Genomic DNA, 19166 nt, shown 5'->3' with positions numbered 1-19166 from the left:
ATCATCTATTTCTCTCTCTCTCTCTCTCTCTCTCTCTCTCTCTCTCGCTCTATGTGTATATAAGTATATCTACGTCTATCTCTCTCTCCCTCTTCTACGTCTTGCCAGCATACTGTTTTACTTATTGTACAGCCCTCGCTCATTCACACGCAGAATTTCATCCTATTTGATTCTCTTTTTCTCCCTGTCCCTCTCTCTATCTCCCTCTCTCTCTGTGTGTTTTAAACGCATCAAATGCTTGCGTGTGATTAGTTTGCATACAATTTGTTGGGCGGGCTGCGTGGGTGGCAGATGTTGAGGCATTGGATGTGCTGCTATGAAGACGAGATTGGATGAGCTTGTGGATGAGAGTGAAGCCTTGTTGACAAGTGGCTGGCAGGCAGCGTGGTGCTCGTACTCGTACTCTCAGTCGCAGTCGCAGTCGCAGTCGTAGTCGTCCTTGTTCTCGTCATCATCGTCAGTGCTTAATTTCGCGGTTTCACGCTTAGAGCGCGTAATTCCATTCCTAACTACTTCAACAACTGACAACAACAATAGACAGCGACAACAGCGACAACAACAACAACAACAGCAACAAGCGAAATGAGCATTTGAATACTAAAGGAATTGATAATGCGGAACAATGCGAATTTCGGGCGGCTTTTGTTGTAATTGTGCTTGTAAGTGGGCGTGGCTATACGGTGTGATGCTCGCTGATGCGATATATGGGTGGGTGAGCGAGGTGTGTGTGTGTGTGAGTGTGTGAGTGTGCTTGATGTGTGTACGCCTTGTTAGCAGCACGTTAGTCGCTCAGTTAGTTAGTTAACGCTCACACATTAGGCTGATAGGCGCACAGTGGGAGGGAGTGCGGGAGAGAGAGAGAGGCGGATGAGCTCTTGCAACTGTGTGGCAGGCAATCAGGAACAACTTTGCCAGAAACTCACGTGCCAACTCAACAACTGACAGATCTGACAATTGCCAACATCGCCATTGGCAACTAACGCAATTTTTGTGTCCAAAAATTGTGGCTAATGAGCATTTCAAATACGCACGCAAGAGAGGAGGAAGCAAGAGAGAGAGAGAGAGAGGGAAGGTGGGAGAATTGCCCGCTGGCAACTTGTTAACAAGCTGGCACCCGCAGCAAGCAAGCCGTTGGACATTCAGGAATTGCCATTGACTCTTGCCTTGCGCCAGTTTGCTGACAATTAGTCTCAGTTAATATGATTGCCACTTGGTGTCCAGATGGACCAACTCCATAAAACTGGCACAATGTGCCACTAAAACGTCAACGTCCATAATGCTTAGGCGCAGTCGGAAATGCTCTAAAAGCGAGAATTAACTGAACTGAAATGAACTGAAATGAATATTTATGAATTGAGAGAACTAAGCTATATCAGCTATATTAGAAATGAGAGAGCTATGTCGTATTCGTCTGAATATAGGAATAATTGAATTCGTAGAAGTATGCCATATTACTTATATTATAGGATTTAAGAATTGAGGGAAATATGCTATAATATCTGTATCATAGAATTTCTAGTATAAAGAGAATTATGCCATTGTAGTCAGAGTATAGGATGTCTAGAATTGGAAGAACTTTAGCCATATTAGAATTGAGAGAACTATGCCATACTACTCTTATAGAATTTATAGATTGGAATAGAATAGAATTTATGCAAAATTAGTCATATTATAGGATTTCTAAAATTTATGGAGTGAATTGTATAATATATTTTTAGCATATCATCACTATAGTAAATTTGCATAGCATAGACTAACCCTTACTCATATATAAAAAATAAAAATAAAAATTAATAAAAAAAAAATATTGTAATCAATCAAGTTCTGTATAACATCTCACAGCTGGCATTGTCTCTCACCCCTATGAAAAATATATACATACACATATTCATAGTCAAGCATAAGAGTTCTGTTCCACATAAACATATGCATAGCTCTCACAGTCCTGTTGAAGGAAAGCATATTTGGCATTCGTTCTAGTTTTGCGCCGTTTTTTGTTTGTGGGCCGTGCTTCAGAGTGTAGACCCATTGGTGCCATGCGGTTCTGCATAGCGCAAAATCTAATGTCAGCTTAGCGCGCAATTTGTTGCTGTTGACAGCTGTGAGAGATTGTTGCTGTTGCTGTTGATGTTGTTGCTGTTGCTGCTGCTGCTGTTGCTGCAATCGGGTTAAAGTACGAGGCAAATAGGGGCAGAGAACGTCAAGAACGGCAACGGCCCATTGCAGGCATTTGCCGTTTGCCATTGTCCCGTTTCTCAGCTTCAGTGTCTTCTATGCCAGGATGTTGCTGTAGTTGTTTGTGTAGTTGTTGCTGTTGTTGTTGTTGCTGCGAGTGTCAGTCACAAATGCTAACGACATTTTGTTATTTACTTATTGCATTCATTTAGTCGAGCATACTCCAGCTCAGCCCTGGCTCTCTCACTTGCTCTCACTTTCCTTTATGTGCGACTGACGCACTCTGTACCACATTTCCTCATTTGGCAAATGGGGTGTGGGGTGCGTGGAGTGTAGGGGAATGGCAAGCAACTCTCATCTTGTGCTCAGCTCTTTGCTATTTTTAATCTGCCGCCCTTTTGTATTGCACTTAACTTGGACTGCAGCCCAGTCTCTGCGAGTCGCATCGAGTCGAGTGCATTGTAACCAGAATTTCGCTTGAACAATGGGCCTCAAATAATGGGGCAAATTGAATTTGAATTGGTTGACTGCTCGGCTGCTCTCCTGCTTGGCAGCTCGACTGCTTGGCATTCTATGCACACACACACACACACACACACACACACACACACTCACACTTCCTTTACCCAACTGCAGCTTGAGCTCAATAATGTGCTCATTGTCAAGGAATTCAGTGTGAAAACAATGCGCGAGTCGTAGGAGTTCTGCTGGTTGGGTGCCTGGCTCTATTGTGCGTGCTCTGTAAATATTATTCTTCTTCAAAATTGTAGAAGCAGCCAGCTAGGATACAAGATACGAAAAAATTAAAAAGAAAGGAAAGGTTATGACAAGCAAACCATTTGTCGTAAATAGTCTAACGCCAAGCCAAGCCAAGGGAATGAAAGATAAATGGGCAAAGGCAGCAATCCTCAGAGCTCCGAGCTCCGAGCTCCGTGATGAGAGCACAATCCCACAGAATGCGATGAGAATGAACAGAAACGGGCCAAGAACGAGGAGCTGGCCATAAAAATCAATTGAAGTCGAGTTCAAAATCAGAAGCGTATTATTTTTTATTCTAGTTGCATTGTTGTGCTCGTTGCTGTTGTCGTTGTCGTTGTTCTGGGCCTGGTTCTTGTTCTTGTTCTTGTTCTTCTCCTTGTTCTCGTTCTCCTCAGTGGTAAATGACAAAGAAGCAATTATGTCGAGGTCCTGCCATACAAAGAATGCCTCGAAAGTGCCTGGGAAATCAAGCGTATTATAATCTAATTCAAACAAATTGGGATTAACAATTTGCCGTCTTCAGCACACAAATTAAATAACAGAAGAAGTTCCCAGATGAACTAGAGAAATATGAGAGTGAATTGTAACTTTTCTGGCAACAGAATTTTTGCGAGGCTCTATCAGAAGTTCATTTGCGGGTAAAAATATTTCATGAATGGCTTTTTAGCTGAAGCGGAAGTCTTTCAACTCTTACTCTGTTGATAATGCCCAAAGAGTTAGAGCCGTAAGCCAACCGCATAATCTCATATGTAGCGTACTAATCCAACAGCCAGTTGCATGCTCGCCCAGACCTTGACAGGAACACACAGAGAGAGAGAGATAGAGAGAGAGAAAGAGAGAGAGAGATGCATTCATTGTCGCACTCGCTCAGTCGTCGCTGGCCATGGCCGATTGAACAAAATGCTAAACCAATTGCTAATCCTTTTTTTCGGTAGTCCAATCCCAGTGCCGCACTCACCACCTGCCAGCCGCACCGCGTCGAGCAGCTGTTGCCACTGACTGGATTTTTGTTTTTGCTCCGCATAGGGCGGACAAATCCACTGATCCACTTTGCGTACAGTAGCAGCCGCCTTTATGTTTTGACAAAATGTTTTTGTTGAGTGCCCATTGACTCTGGCCAGGGCCATAGCCAGACCCTGCCGGCCGGCCAGAGCTGCCTCATGCGTCTCCTGCGCTCTATTTGCTCATGCAGGTTGCATAGACAAACAATGCGGGCGCATTCACATTCATATTTATAATTTACCTGAGCCTCTGCGACGTTGACAATTTCCGCTCTTGGTTAGCTGTCTCTTTAATTTTCAAAGCAAGACGAAAAACAACATCATTTCTATATATGTATTTGGAAGAGCAGAGAGGAAAACGGGAAAGTTGCGTCCAAGTGAAGTCCAATACGCATTTGTAGCGACCATAAGCGGATTATGTTTTCCGTGCATGCAGAGGAAATGGAAATGGAAACTCGCAATTTTTATGAATATGAAAAGCCGCTTTGGCCAGCAGAACTAACTAACTTCAAACAAAACATTACAAACGCACACACACACACACACACACAGACACACATACAAAAAGCAAAAGAGATGAAGAGAGAAATAAGTCCAGGAATGTTATTAGAGCTCAGTCCAAAAGGCTTACGCTCAACTTAGATACTCTAACAGTCAGCCTCAGCATAGATCACATCATATGTGTCTCTTAATTTCCATATACTTGAATGTATTTATAGTTCTCTTACACGCACTTTCCATGTAGTATAGAATCGACCTCGAAATACCGAACAATTCCCCCCGGGTTGGTTAGTGTATTGCGCAGCGTCGTCCGTTGAATCTAATGCGCTGGCTGCTTTGTTAATTAGTTTTGGCTTCTGCAATTTGTCAGTAAGTCGTGTGGCTGTCTTAAAGTCTTAGCCCGGGAGACTGACTTTAAGTTTTGGCGCCCATAAATATGCCATAAAACTATTTGGTTGCCCTGACTAGATAAAAGGGGAAGGGGGGGTTGGGCCGACGCGGACAGCAGCAAGTGTGGCGAACCAACCACCGGGACGCCAGTTGGAGTGGAGCGCAAGGGGAATTGCGTAGACTTCTGAGACTACTGTGCACCATAACAAAGTTAATAATAATAAAGCAGAGCAAAAGGGAGCTGGGCTGACTGGGGTGACGTAGGATGAGCGGAGTGGGATCGCTGGCACGCCCCCACACAGAGATGTCGGTGGATACAGCGGCAGGCAGTGCTGGCAGCAAATGCGATTACAATTTGTTACACTTACACAGCACAAAAAGTGCGACCAACCCCCTGAACGAAGACAGAGACGGAGACGTAGGCAAGGAAACAATGCCGCAGAGTCGCCAGTTGCGGTTATACAAATCTGGAGTCCGGAATCTGGTCTCATCAACCTGACCAGAGAAATGCCCAGAAAACGAGGGCATAAATCAGGCAGCACAGCCTCCAATCGATTGGGTAAACGGGAAAGCCGAAAGGGAAGAGGAAAAAGGGGAAAGGGCAAGTGGCAAGGGGCCCAGGGGATGTTTTTCAGTCTAATCAAAATCAATGCTAGACCAAAGGGGCATGGACAACTGCTGCACAACTCTCTTGGCACACTCCAACCCCCAGCCCCGCCTCGATTTCGGTTCTCGTTTTGTCTTGGACGATCAGGCAAACATCAATTCATTTATCAAAGTCAGTGCGCAGACAAGGCCTTCGGGAATTAAACGACAATGACGATCCATTCATGAGTTATTAATAAACTAACGATCGTCTTGGGCTCGTCGCCCGGAAGCGGCTGCTGCAGTTGCTCTCGACATATCCAAAATGCAGTTTGACTTTTATTAATTACAACTAGATTTTTATTTATAACAACAAATTGTTCACATTTATCAAATTGGCTTAGGACACATACATATGTAAATACGCATCGATAGACCTATTCATTAATGAATCAAGCTTTGATTCAGTTCTCTCCATCCGCTTTGATCTTTGGTGCTTAGACGCCTAGAACTGTTCGCTATACTTGAGCTTCTGCCAGCCGGCGCGCTGTCTTCGCATCTCCCTATAGCTATTGGGCAGTCCATAGAAAAAGTATATGGAGAGACCTGAATGGATGGGAAATCGAACTGACTGGATTAGTTAAACGTTATAATACTTGGCACACATCATGCACATGCGAAAGGTAATACCACTGTAAGATCTTAATTTATAGTTACATAGCTCCTGATATGCAATCAGGGCTAACTTGGAGCAATTGCCTCACTTAGGGTTTGGTTAATATCACAAGGTTCAATAGGCATAATAGAAACCATTTTCATTCTCTAACAAAACTAAATTCTAACTCTGATATTCGTAGCTCGATTGGGATTTTCATTTACATTTTCATTTCATTTCCATTTCAACATATTTCGACCGACATCCGCTGCTATTAATTGGCGTAGAGCACACGTCTAACTCGTCATTTTGTAATTTCAAAATTTCGCAATCGAATTGCTGTGCTCTGTAACCCTAAGCACTTAACATCTAGTATTGCCTCCATTGCACTGACTCATGGGAACAGCTACTCGCTACTATAACAACATTTGATTACAACAGATTAGTAGATGGAGTGTGTGTGTGTGTGTGTGTGTGTGTAGCTACTCTTACAGTATGCTACAAAATTGAGAATTGAATTGCAATCCTCTCTAGCCTGGCTCGGCTCATTCAATTGCCGCTTCCTCGACGTACACCGACTGCGGCCTACGGCGCACCACCGCACCACCGTCCGCTCCCGGACGCTGTTGCAGACGATGCGAGGGTCCCCGCTGTAATATGGCCTCCAATTTCGCTTTGAATGGCACCGGCTCTGACTCGGATTCGGGCTCTGGTTCTGGCTCTGGCACTGGCTTTGGCTCTGCGAATCCGGATGTGGGCATGAGCGTTGACGGAACCAGAAGCTTCGTATTCTTGGCATCCACGACCAGCTCGCGATTCAAACTGGGTCGCTGTTTGTGCAAACTAATGCTGTTTATGGTCTTGTACAAAACCGGATCGAATTTCGGAGCGCGCGGTATATGGGCAGCTCCGGGCGCTGCCACGGCTGGCTCATTGGCAATGGCGCGGGCGCTGGCACTGGCATTGGCATTGGCATTTGCATTACCGTTGCCATTACCGTTACTTTTATTATCAGCCTCATCGTCGTCCGTTTTCAGCTCGCGTATGGCCTTCAGCAGCAGCAGACGGACATCGGTTTCACTTTTCGATTGCTTGAGCTGCGGCCTGCTGGGCTTGGCCTCATCTGCCTCCTCCAGCGGCGCAGGCTCCTCGTTGCGCCTGTGCTTATTGGCATTGGGATTCATTATAATATGGCTCAGGCGATCCTTAAACTTCTCCGAATGCAACGGATCCTCCACCGAGGAGGCAATCGAGGCTTGCGAGGCAACTGAGCTGACTGAGGGAACGCGCCTGAGCTGAGCTCTGAGCTCAACGGGAGTTGGACGAGCCACCACTGCCACTGCCTGCTCCCTGCTGGCCTCTCGGCTAGCCCTGGCTGCCTGCAGCTGCTCATAGAATGCCGAACTATCGAATAGCTCACGCAACATATCGCCAGCCGCCTGCCTGCACTCCTCCACCGTGGGCCGCTCCCCGGATCTCTGGCTGCTCACATCGTCGTCATCGCTGCTGCTGCTGTGCACAGTGGCCACAATGGTGGTCTCTATGACACTGGGCAGCAGCTCCGAGTCGATGCTGAAGTTGCGCTCAAAGATCTGCTGCTCGTCCAGCTGCTGCTGCTGCGAGTCCTCTGCGTCGAGCACATCGTCCAGCATGGCTATCACTGAGCGCTCGTCCTCGGCCTCGTTGGTGCTCTGGGTGCTGGTGCTCGAATGGACACTCTTCGTGTCCTCAACGAAAAATATTTTGCCATTGGCATTTTTGTGCTCCTTCAGTTCATCGACCACCTCGCTTAGATTCTGGATTTCATCCAAGCTGCTCGAATTTCGCTTAATCTGCGTTTCATTTGTAATCGTGCTCTGCTTGGATGGATGCCCAAACCCATTGCCATTGCCATTGGCATTGGCATTGCAGGGCACTGGGGGTTGCTCATTGGGCATTTTCAGTGCCCTGTAGAACGCAAGGCGTTCGGGATTACGTTTGGTGGGATCTTTGATGTCATAGAGACACCAGCATGCAAGATATATGGGAATACCTAAGGCATTACGGTTAGTGGAACATGCATTAGTCAAAGGCTACGCAGATTAACATGCAACAATGAATTGGGAGCTGAGCTAGCGACTCACCCACAATCATCCAGACGCCGAAGCGTATCCAGGTCCAGCTATCCAGCTGCAGCATGAGATAAATATTAATAAAGATGCTAATCGCCGGCACCACGGGCACGAAGGGCACCCGGAAGAGGCGACTGTGCGCCTCGCGTGGCTGCAGGCAGATGAGCAGGAGCACCACGGCAATCAGCAGGATGAGCAGAATAAGCAGAGTCAAAGCCCAGGGCTTCTGGGACTTGATGGCGGGATAAGCCTGCATGAGCAGCACTCCTAGACCCAGGGAAAGCAGACCTGGGGAGTAGACAAGAGATTAGAGTAAAGCTGTTGCCGCCTCCTGCTCGCTGAGTGCACCTACAGAACAGAGTTGTCAGCACGCCCACGATGCGCGTGGAGATCTGATTGGGCTCCGGCACGCGGTGCACATTGAAGAGCTGAGTGCACATCGAGCTCCAGGTGAAGCGCGTGCTGCGCGTTGTCAGCGACGTCGTCTCGGAGATGGGCGCCGTGGGCGACGTCTGCTCCTCGGCGTCGCAGTACTCCATGTAGCGCAAAATGGTGATGGAGATGGCCACGACGCTGTAGGCCAGCAGAGTGCCAATGGAGAGAAGGTTGACCAGCTGCGCCAGGTCGAACAGGCCCGCAATGAGGGCCGTGAAGAGCGCTGCCACAATGGAGCCCGTCACGGGCACCTGGAAGCGCGGACTGACCTTGCCCAGAAAGCGAAACAGCAGGCCATCCTGGGCCATGGAGTACATGACTCTGGGCAGGGGGAAGAGCGCGCCAAACAGACTGGCCAGCAGGCCAACCAAACCACCGATTGTAACGATCCACATGGCCACCGGCCAGCCGACATACTCGAAGGCGTAGGGCAGCGGGGCGTTGACGTCCTGCTCGTAGTAAGGCAGCATCAGGGTCAACACAGTGGAGACGCCAAAGTAGCAGAGGAAGATGATGAGCAGCGAGAGCAGAATGGAGCGCGGTATGTTCTTGCGCGGATGACGCACCTCCTCGCCCGTGGTGGCAATGCAGTCGAAGCCCACGAAGCCAAAGAAGCAGGTGGCGGCGCCTCGCAATGTGCCCTCAAAGCCAAACGGAAAGAAGCCGCCATTGCCTATGTTGGTGGCATTCTCGGGCGGCGTCGATGCATCCACGGTCCAGTTGCTGAAGTCGGCTACAAGAAAAATCAAATTCCAATTAGCTGACAGGGTCAAGGGTCGAGTCAGTCGAGCTACCTTTGATGGCGCCAGCGATGATGACGAAGCCTAAGATGAAGATATTCACGCACGTGACAAAGTTGTTGGCCATCGCAGAGGTCTCCACGCCAAAGGCCAGGGCAACTGCAAAGAGTTCGAATCAGAATGATTCTCATTCACAAAATATTCCATGCCAGAATCTAGAGGCAACTCACCGCCAAAGACGACGACCAGGCCAAAGGCGAGGAAATCAAAGTAGCTGCCCAGAAAGCTGACGTGCATGGGCGCCGCCTCGGCGAAGCTCTGCTTCAGCGTATCATTGAGCAGCGTGTCCAGGTAGAGGCTGATGCCGCGACACACGCTCGCCGTGCCAATCACATACTCCAGCATCAGATTCCAGCCAATGACAAAGGCCACAAACTCGCCAATGCACACATAGCTGTAGACGTAGGCGGAGCCCGCCTTGGGCACGCGCGCTCCGAATTCCGCATAGCAGATGCCTAGAATTGAAGGGATTTACTTGCGTCAGTCGATGATTTGCCAGAGATTTGCTCAGCTGTTTGCTCACCTGCTAGAAGGGAGGCCAGTGCGGCTATGGCAAAGGACAGCATCACCGAGGGGCCCGCCTGATCCTTGGCTATTTGGCCGGCCAGCACATAGACGCCCGCGCCCAGGGTCGAGCCCACGCCCAGTGCCGTGAGATCCCACAGGCCCAGGACGCGATTCAGCTTGCTCTCGCCCTCGTTGCCATCCGGTGCCAGGTGCTTGCGGCGTGTTAGAACCTTCCACGCCGAATATTGCTGAACCATGCTGGTATCTCTGCGAACGAAAGTTCATTAAACCACAAATATTCCATCTATCTAAGTCTTGTCTTAGGGTTCAAGTCGTGCAGCCCCAGCTGCCAAGATCATGTGCATGAAGCGACTCGGACTCGGACCCACATCTTGCATTGTCCCAGTCGCTTATCAATTCATTATTTAATTATACAAATTATTGAGCTCAAATTGCAATCAAATCGCCTTTGTGCTGCAGCTCAGCCAGCAGAGCTCAGCCTGGCGATACTAGATTCAAATCATTTGAATATGACGCAGAGGGAAAATTACTTAGACTTCTTCTCCGACTTCTTAGGCAAACAGCGCAAAGTTTGTCTTGTTGTCTATAGTTTTCCTTGAGTTAAAGTTGTTTCTCTCCCCTGGCTTTTTGTGATAAGAAAATCGTCGTTTCTTGAGTTAGTCTTCGTCTGCTTTTGGCTTATCCAATGACTAAGGTAGCTAACTGATAAGCATAGATGCTCAACTATTTGGCTCTAAGGCCACTTTGCTGCGGTCTATTTACACTGCTGCTTCCTCTTCATGCTGCTGCTTATAAAGATAATGATGTGGGTCTAGGTGAGTGCAGGCTCTACTGTGTCGAATGTAGAGTTATATATAGGCAAATGTATCTCTGTGTGTGCGTTTTATATAATAATTAATCATATTTTAAGTATTTGCCAATTATCTAGTACATGGATAATTAGTTGACTTACCAACTTGGAAACAGTTGCCGACTGTTGCTGCAATTGCTGCAAACTCTGTGCAAATATTTGAGTTGGCCGGATTGAGAGCTCGTATTCTCGAGTGTATTCGAAGCGTATTCACAGTTGATTCGAAATTCGCGACAACACAACTGGCAGAGTCCGTGCTCTGAATGCGTCTGCCGAGCGGACGTCGAGTTACAGCCGCGAATTTGTATTGTTCTTTAAGATAAGAAGACGGCAAATAGAGCGAGCGAGCGAGCGTGCGTGTGTGTGAGAGAGAGAGAGAGAGTGAGAGAGATTGGGAGAGATGGGTAGAGTGCGCCTCGAGCATCAGATACTGATAAGAGATGCAAAAGCACCGCCAGAGCAGCCGAATGAGAGCAAAGCAACGGTAAACAACATTTAAAACTACAAATGCTGCAGGTAACTCGTTGATAAACAGAGCGAGAGAGAAAGAGAGAGGGAGAGAGGAGTCGGCAGTAATAGCGACGGGGAGTTAGTAAATTAGCAGGTATAAACGATGCGGATGCTGTGACGTCTTCGAACGATCTCGATTGTCTCGACTCGAGTCAGCCTCTCAGCTGTGGCAGCAGGTGCAGCGCCTCGCCCCTCGCTGGCAGCCGAGTCCGAAACTCATGTACGCGTATTGTTATTTATGTTGTTGAGATAAGATTGTTGTGTTGTATGTCTCGTATTGATTTGCTGCTTTATTTCCGATCTGATGAGTCGAGGCCTCAGCGCCCGTTGCTGTTGACGGCGGCTATTGACGCGCTCAGCGAATAACGTTAACTGAAACTAGGTGATAATAAACAGTTGCCTATATCGCCCACTCCAGCCGCAGCAGCAGCAACAACAACAACTACAATATCAGTCAACAGAGAGAGCGAGAGAGAGTGGGAGAGAGGGAGAGAACGAGAGAGTGGGCGTGAGACTAAGCAGTTCTCATGTCAGCTCTTAAATAGCACTTCAGCCTGGTCATAAATATTTGCTTTACTTTATTTTATGGGTCAGCTAAAAACGAGTTGAGCGATATTTATAGATGGAGCATTAATTCCCTTAATGCACTTCCAAAAATAGCCAAAGCTCTTCCAGCTCTAGATCGACTAGACATTTCCGAAATTTAATTATATCATAATTCAGCCATCTATATGGGAGTTCGACTAAAATTCTGTCATTGGCGCAGATTAGATTTGTTGAGCTGCCAAATGCAATCTTCGCATTCTCAAGTGTCAAACTCATGCACAATAAGTGATTTTAATTAACATTTATATTGTAATAAAATGCTTAATTTATGAATGCTGATAATGCTGATGAGATACGTGGACAGACATTGGTCCGTCAAATCGAGGCATTGATTATTTGGATTTTATCGCAGATTTACGAAAACACAAATTCAATTGAGTTGTCTCAAAAGTGATGCAACATATTTTACAATGGCAGCGCCCACAACTAGTGCTGCAAAAATATCGGATCGGAATCGTTATAATCGATATTTTCGAATTTTGGCAAAAGATCGATATGGCTTTCTTAGTATCGATATATCGAAAAAATGGTTATTCTTGGCGTTGGTTTTAACTGTGTAAGAAGCGCATTTATTTAATTTTGCTAAATTGTATACAAATTGATTGATTTAATTTAATTGCAATAGAAAGAAAAAAATGGATCAGTTATTGGGAAGAAAACGTAAGTACAATTGATATATACTATTGGAAAAGCTTGGAATCATAGCTTGTGTGTTTTAGGCGCGGCGAGGGTTGACTCCGATGAAGAAAATAAGACCGTGGGAGCCCCAAAAAAATCCGAAGTGTGGAAATATTTTGAAAAAGGAAAGGATGGTTGTGCGGTGTGCAGAAATTGCTTTAAGGTCTGCAAAACAAGTGGAAATACCACAAGCCTTAAAAATCACTTAACACGCATGCATCCATCGCTGCAAGAGAGTGAATTGGCACCCAAGTCCGGTAGCATTTTGCACTTCGTAAATAAAAAATATGAGGCAACGTTCTCTGAGAGCGAGAGGATGTTTAGCAAAGCTGGAATGATTGCTAATTCCAGAAGGGCGTCATTAAAACCGGAAACAGTAAACAAACTAATTTTTTTAAATAAAAACCAATGGGTTTTGTTTTAATTTCTTTTTTTTTCAAACTGCCATGGAGGCAATTGTTTTTGTTATTATTATAATATAATTTTAAGGAGCATAGTGAATTTAAGCTTTAATGAATTGCTGTTTTAGGTTTAAGTTAATGAAAAATAATTTGTTATACGACTTTGTTCGGTTGAATAAATTTGTTTTTGTTTGATGCTGTTGCTTTTATTTTAATCTTGAAATGGTTGCCATTTTATCCATTAAGAAGTCATAATTAATATAAATATTATAATAGATTCTAAGCAAGAAAATTAACATTTAAAAGAAGTGTTCGATATATCGTTTTTATCGATCTTTTTCTCTGAAAATATCGCGAATATCGATATTACGGAATATCGATTATTTTGCAGCACTACCCACAACCCCCTATCCGCTCCGCCCCGCCCACCCTTGGCACTTGTTATTGTTGTTTGTGAAATACTGTTATTTCTCATATGCTTGATAAACGCTTCGCTAATAGCAACAATTAAATTATCTATAAACTGATTACGCGCATTAATAAAGCGAGGCGATCTACGCCCTGGCTTTTATAGCTATTCGTCACATGGGATTATACACTGAAAGAAATAAGCTGGAGATGAACGAAAAAATTAAATAAATCAAAGTTCATGTTTAAGTGAAATGTGTATAATTATTTTATTTTGATTTATTTTAGTAAAATGTATTATTATTTAAAGAAAATGTTTAGTTTCATCTGTCGCACTTTGCTCAGTGCATGCGTCACGTTAAGGCAGTCACAGTCAACAGTCACAGGCTAAACAATCAGAAGTAGCTCAGCCGTTCCGCATACAGATATATACGTATATATATTTAATACATATATACACAGAGTATGAGTACTCACACTTCAAGTCAGCGTCACAATCGTAATCGTAATCACAATCGAACAATACATTTGTACCTTGCTGATAAGGCACTCGCAATGCTCTTCACACTTTCACTCAAAGCACATGATACGATCGGATCAGGGCCGGGCGCTTAAGGGGGGGATTCTAAATCACGCAACTCACGTCGTAGATGAGGGGCATTAAAATTTTATTACCCCAACGTAGCTACCTGCTAAGTAAATTCCCCTCCCCCCACACACACACATAAGCAACAGATTTGGGTTACGCAGGTGCCGGAAATTCTTGGCACATGTGGCTGAGATTGCGAATTGCCAATTTGCAATTGTCGACAACAAATATGAAGAGAATTTGAAGAATTTGACTGCCAGAAAGGAAATCTGAATTCATCCATTGTAATAATAATGTAATAGCTAATGTAGCAATCTATCGAATTAGGATAATAATAAGGTGAAAAGTATTGCCTTTCTATGCGATTCTCAAAGCCAACTTGCTCGCCTCTATCGACTAACCTTAGTTGGCTTTTCACTCTATGTGATTCTCAAAACCAACTAACTTAATTCCCAGCCTTGTGTAGCTCTATCGACTAACCTTAGTTGGCCTTTTATTCTGTGCCTGAAATTTAGCTCAAATCATTTGCAGCTGCCTCAGTCGACTTAATCCGTTTTCCGAGCGTGTTCAAACATGACTGTTTCCTATACCGCCGAGGTAGCAACGTGCCGTCGCTTTGGCTGCTTCTGGAAGCTGCTGGGCAGGTAGGTCGCAGCTGACTACATATCGCAGGCAGTGTAAAATCTCTAGCTAACAATCGCTTAGGTGGCGTGCAAGCATTTACAAGCTAATTTGGGCTGATCTGCTAGCGTTCCTGATTGCCTTCTATGCCACGGCTTTCTTGTATCGTTACGGCCTTTGTGGACAGGGCAAACGGTTAGCAGAACTCTCCACTCCCAGTCCTTTACATAACGCTTTTAATCCAACCTCAACCATTTAGCATTTTTGAAGATATTGTGGACTATTGTCGCAGCTACGCAGCCCTGATACCGCTCTCCTTTGTGCTGGGCTTCTACGTGGCCATCATTGTGGAGCGCTGGTGGAATCAGTACATCACCGTGCCCTGGCCGGATCCACTGGCCGTCTATGTGAGCGCCTTGGTGCGTGGCCAGGACGAGCATGGCCGACTGATGCGTCGCACCATCATGCGCTACGTGTGCCTCTCGCTGACCATGGTGCTCACCATGATATCGCCGGGCATCAAGCGCCGCTTTCCCACCTACGACTTCTTCATAACCACGGGCCTGCTCAACCATAACGAGGCACTCATCATCACCAAAATGGACGAAAAGTTTCCGAAGCATTCCAAGTACTGGATGCCCCTCATGTGGGCCTCCAGCGTCATGACGCGCGCCCGCAAGGAGGGCCGCATCTGGGATGACTTCTCGCTCAAGTCCATGATCGACGAGCTGAACAAGTTCCGGGCGGGCTGCAATATGCTCACCCACTACGACATGATCAGTGTGCCGCTGGTCTACACCCAGGTGGTGACTCTGGCTGTCTACGCGTATTTCGTGGCTGCCATTTTCGGGAATCAGTACATCGGCAAAAGGGATAGTAATATTGTTAACTATTATTTTCCTTTGCTTAGCACGCTGGAGTTTTTCTTCTTCATGGGCTGGCTAAAGGTGGCCGAGACGCTGATTTGCCCGTTCGGCGACGACGACGACGACTTCGAGCTCAACTGGGTGATCGATCGCAATCTGCAGGTCAGCTATCTAATTGTGGACGAAATGCACAACGATCATCCGACCCTAGTGCGCGATCAATACTGGGACGAGGTCTTCCCCAACGAGCTGCCATATGCCGATGAGTCGCAACGCCAGAATCCGCCCGAGGCATCCACCGCCAAGCTGGACCTCTCCAAGATCACATCTTCACAGCTGCGCAAGCGCACTGAGAGCGATACGAGCGAGCGCGACTTTACGGAGTTCGATGCCGAGGATGAGTGGGTCAAAAGCAGCGAGCTGCGCATTAAGTTCGCATCGCTCCGTTTCAACATTCATCGCAGCTCGTCTTCCATTTCCATGCTCGACAATGAGCCGAGCATTGATCAACCGGAGGCGGAGGGCGAAGGCGAAGAGGAGGAGACTTTTTACGAGTCGGATCACTTGCTGTCGCGTGGCACGAGCAAAGACGACTTCGACCGGCTGCGCGAGGAGCGCGAGCGCGAACGCCATGCCCGGCAATTGCAGCATGCAGCCATGACCTTTGACCTGCTGAAGGGTGAACTGAAACACCTGCCCGACTCAGCCACTCCATCGGAGGTTGAGCTGCCCCCCGATAGTCCACCCAGCGACAACATTCCATATCCCTCTGCTGAGCACGAAGCTCAAACTGAGAAGAGCTATATGCACAAAATGAAGGATCAGTAATAATAAGCAAACATTAGAGACTTGTATAATATTTATATTATATTATAATTAAATCTCATTCTACATATGATAATAATAATTGAATTATGAATTGAAAACTAAAATAATATTTATATTTTACTAGAGCTAGCTAGCTCTAGAAAGAAATGGAGAAAAGTTTAAGAAATGCATTAATAAATAAAGCAGCTTTTCCTAGCCTTTTCTCGATCGGAGGAAATAAAGGAAGTTCCAAATTTTCATACTTTTTGACCATTGAAGCTATCCTTGCAAAATCAAGAAGCAATTTATAAAAATATTTTTAACAGAGTAGGCCTTCAAAAAGTTTCTGCTTTGCTTTATTATTGCCTCTACTGTAAGTTTGTAATTTGAAGCGCTTTAATCATGACTGTTACCTATACGGCGGACGTCAGTTCCAGAAGGTTTATAAGCAACTTTTTGCGCGTATTGTTTAGGTAAGTATCCTGTGTATCCTGTGAGGTAAGGCAACTGTGAGTGCGGCCCAACATTGCCTACGATTACTTGCAGATGGCGCGGCAGCATCTACAAGCTGATGTGGGTTGACTTGCTTGTGTTTGTATGCATTTATGTGCTCCTGGCGTTCATTTATCGAGTTTGTCTCAACAGTACATTGCGCAAGTAAGCTATCATTCTATTAGCCAGTCTATTAGCCAGCAGACTTTGCTCAGCGATTGTCAATCTTTCAGGGGCTTCGAGTATGCTGTGATGTACTGCAACAGCCAGTTGAATCTGATACCGCTGTCTTTTGTGATGGGCTACTTTGTGGCCATTGTGATGACGCGCTGGTGGCAGCAGTATACGACGATTCCGTGGCCGGACTCAATAGCCACGCTGATCAGCTGCAGCGTGCACGGCTTTGACGATCGTGCCCGGGCCATGCGGCGCACAATCATGCGCTATGTCTGCCTCTGCCAGACAATCGTCTTCACGATGATCTCGCCCAGCGTCAAGAAGCGCTTCCCCAGCTACAATCAAATCATCGAGGCAGGCCTGCTGCAGGAGAACGAGAAGCAAATCATAGAGACGCTGGATCTGGCCTTTCCCCACTATCCCAAGCACTGGATGCCGATCGTGTGGGCTGCTAGCATTGTGATGCGCGCCCGCAGGGAGAACAAGATCCGGGACGACTACGCCGTGAAGACGATCATCGATGAGCTGAATCGCTTTCGCGGCCTGTGCGGCTTCCTGCTGTACTACGACTGGGTGAGCGTGCCGTTGGTCTACACCCAGGTGGTCACCCTGGCCACCTACACGTTCTTCCTGTGCAGCGTCATTGGCTCGCAGTGGATAGATAATCCGCAGAGTCCCACGGCCAACAATCTGGTCGTGAAATACTTTCCGATACTGAGCATACTGCGCTTCTTCTTCTACATGGGCTGGCTGAAGGTGGCCGAGTCGCTGATAAATCCCTTCGGAGAAGACGATGATGACTTCGAGGTGACTAAGCCGAAGAGTCTGCATATATGTGCAAGGATTTATGGACCTTATCTTACAGGTCAATTGGATGATCGATCGCAATTTGACGGTTTCTTACCTGATTGTGGACGAAATGCACCAGGAGCATCCTGAGCTGCTCAAGGATCAATACTGGGACGAGGTGTTCCCCAACGAGCTGCCCTACATAGACGAATCCAAACGCACTGCACCTCCAGTACATTCCACAGCCAAACTGATTCCATCCCTGGGTAAGTCCCGATTAGGTTATTGAGGTTAGTCTTCTCTATTGACTCTCTGGCCTCTGCACTCAGATAACAAACTGGGCTTCTATATGCCGCAGTCATCGCACAGTCTTTTGAGTCAGAACACTTCATCGCAGATGGACATGACGACCTCGCTGCAGAGGCTGCGAGAGATCCTCAAGAGGCAGAATGAGTCCGAGGACAAGCAGAGCAGCACCAGCAGTGAGTATCAATTGGATATACCTATAAGGCATATATAATGGTGTATATCCGCCCACGCAGTGAATCTGGAGGAGTTGATCGAGCAGCGCCATAGGGAGAAGCGCGAGCGACTGCGTCATCGATTCCTCAACATGAACAAGCCTTCGTCGACTGGGCGTGGCTATGTGGTTACGGTACTGCGTCCGCCCACGCCGCGCACCAGCCAGCGCTCCCTCATCGAGGAGGAGAACGAGGCAGAGGAGGAGCAAGGCGAGGAGGAACAGACCAAGGAGCCAGACTCCGATGCGGCCAACAAGAAGCCAGATAAATACGAGTGAAACGTAAGCCCAGGCGATGCAAATTAAATCGTATCAAAGCAGGCACAGCTGCTACTGCACTAATTGTTATTGTTGTTGTAGTTATTGCTGTTGTTGATGTGCTCTATACAATAATTTATTAACTCTTTGCCTCGGCTCTGGCATCTGACAAAAATAACACATGAAATGGCTCATTGTTTGCATTAACATATCTGAACCTGAACATCTGAAAATCTGACACGACGCGTGTTATTATCTTATTTTTTTTTCCAGTTTTTCCATTTCCCATTTTACAAGCAGCTGCTGCTGGGAGTGAGCGGTGCTTGGGTAAAAAAAAATATAAATATTAAATAAATTGTAATGACAGCCGCTATTTATGAAACTTTCAAAATTGTATTATTTTTAATGCGCGCTTGTAATGTGGTTGAATGCGGTTCGATTCAGTTTGCCATTTAACTCATTTGGGTGTTGACTTTGCTGCTGCTGTTGTTGTCATCGTTGTTGCTGTTGTTTTTCACATGTACTTTGTTGAGTGTGAGTGTGCGTGTGTGTGTGTGTGCATATACCCTGTGCCAATCAGTCAATTTTTAATAATTGCACAACGATGTGTACATTGTCAGTTGACCACAGCGCAAAACGACAAAGATATTTCTG

The 19166-nt window shown here is 46.3% G+C and overlaps 3 protein-coding genes and 1 long non-coding RNA gene across 4 annotated transcripts; 3 read left to right on the top strand and 1 right to left on the bottom strand.

The window, feature by feature from the left end:
• Positions 1 to 5748: 5748 nt before the first annotated feature.
• LOC108614445 (cationic amino acid transporter 3) lies at positions 5749 to 11684 on the bottom strand. Its single transcript, XM_018008575.2, has 7 exons — positions 10893 to 11684; positions 9936 to 10186; positions 9583 to 9867; positions 9407 to 9511; positions 8530 to 9345; positions 8190 to 8465; positions 5749 to 8098 (listed from the first exon to the last, which is right to left on the bottom strand). The coding sequence occupies exons 2-7, from the start codon at positions 10174 to 10176 to the stop codon at positions 6612 to 6614; spliced, it is 3210 nt and encodes a 1069-aa protein (XP_017864064.1). The 5' UTR covers positions 10177 to 10186; positions 10893 to 11684; the 3' UTR covers positions 5749 to 6611.
• LOC149269099 (uncharacterized) lies at positions 11648 to 13180 on the top strand. The gene is made up of 2 exons (XR_016269685.1): positions 11648 to 12566; positions 12626 to 13180. It is a non-coding gene; the product is annotated as an uncharacterized LOC149269099 (long non-coding RNA).
• A 1128-nt stretch (positions 13181 to 14308) lies between these two features.
• On the top strand, positions 14309 to 16404 carry Best3 (Bestrophin 3). Its single transcript, XM_018008577.2, has 3 exons — positions 14309 to 14626; positions 14688 to 14798; positions 14863 to 16404. The coding sequence occupies exons 1-3, from the start codon at positions 14556 to 14558 to the stop codon at positions 16295 to 16297; spliced, it is 1617 nt and encodes a 538-aa protein (XP_017864066.1). The 5' UTR covers positions 14309 to 14555; the 3' UTR covers positions 16298 to 16404.
• Positions 16405 to 16590: 186 nt separating this feature from the next.
• Positions 16591 to 18894, top strand: Best4 (Bestrophin 4). Its single transcript, XM_018008578.2, has 6 exons — positions 16591 to 16749; positions 16823 to 16933; positions 17002 to 17752; positions 17811 to 18000; positions 18064 to 18216; positions 18277 to 18894. Exons 1-6 carry the CDS (start codon positions 16679 to 16681, stop codon positions 18531 to 18533), a joined length of 1533 nt encoding a protein of 510 aa, XP_017864067.1. The 5' UTR covers positions 16591 to 16678; the 3' UTR covers positions 18534 to 18894.
• The last annotated feature ends 272 nt before the right edge of the window (positions 18895 to 19166 follow it).

This window comes from Drosophila arizonae, chromosome 4 (assembly GCF_054131065.1).
Source record: "Drosophila arizonae isolate 15081-1271.41 chromosome 4, UAZ_ARI_1.0, whole genome shotgun sequence".
Taxonomy (NCBI): Eukaryota; Metazoa; Arthropoda; class Insecta; order Diptera; family Drosophilidae; genus Drosophila; species Drosophila arizonae.
This window is presented reverse-complemented; position numbering and strand designations above follow the sequence as displayed.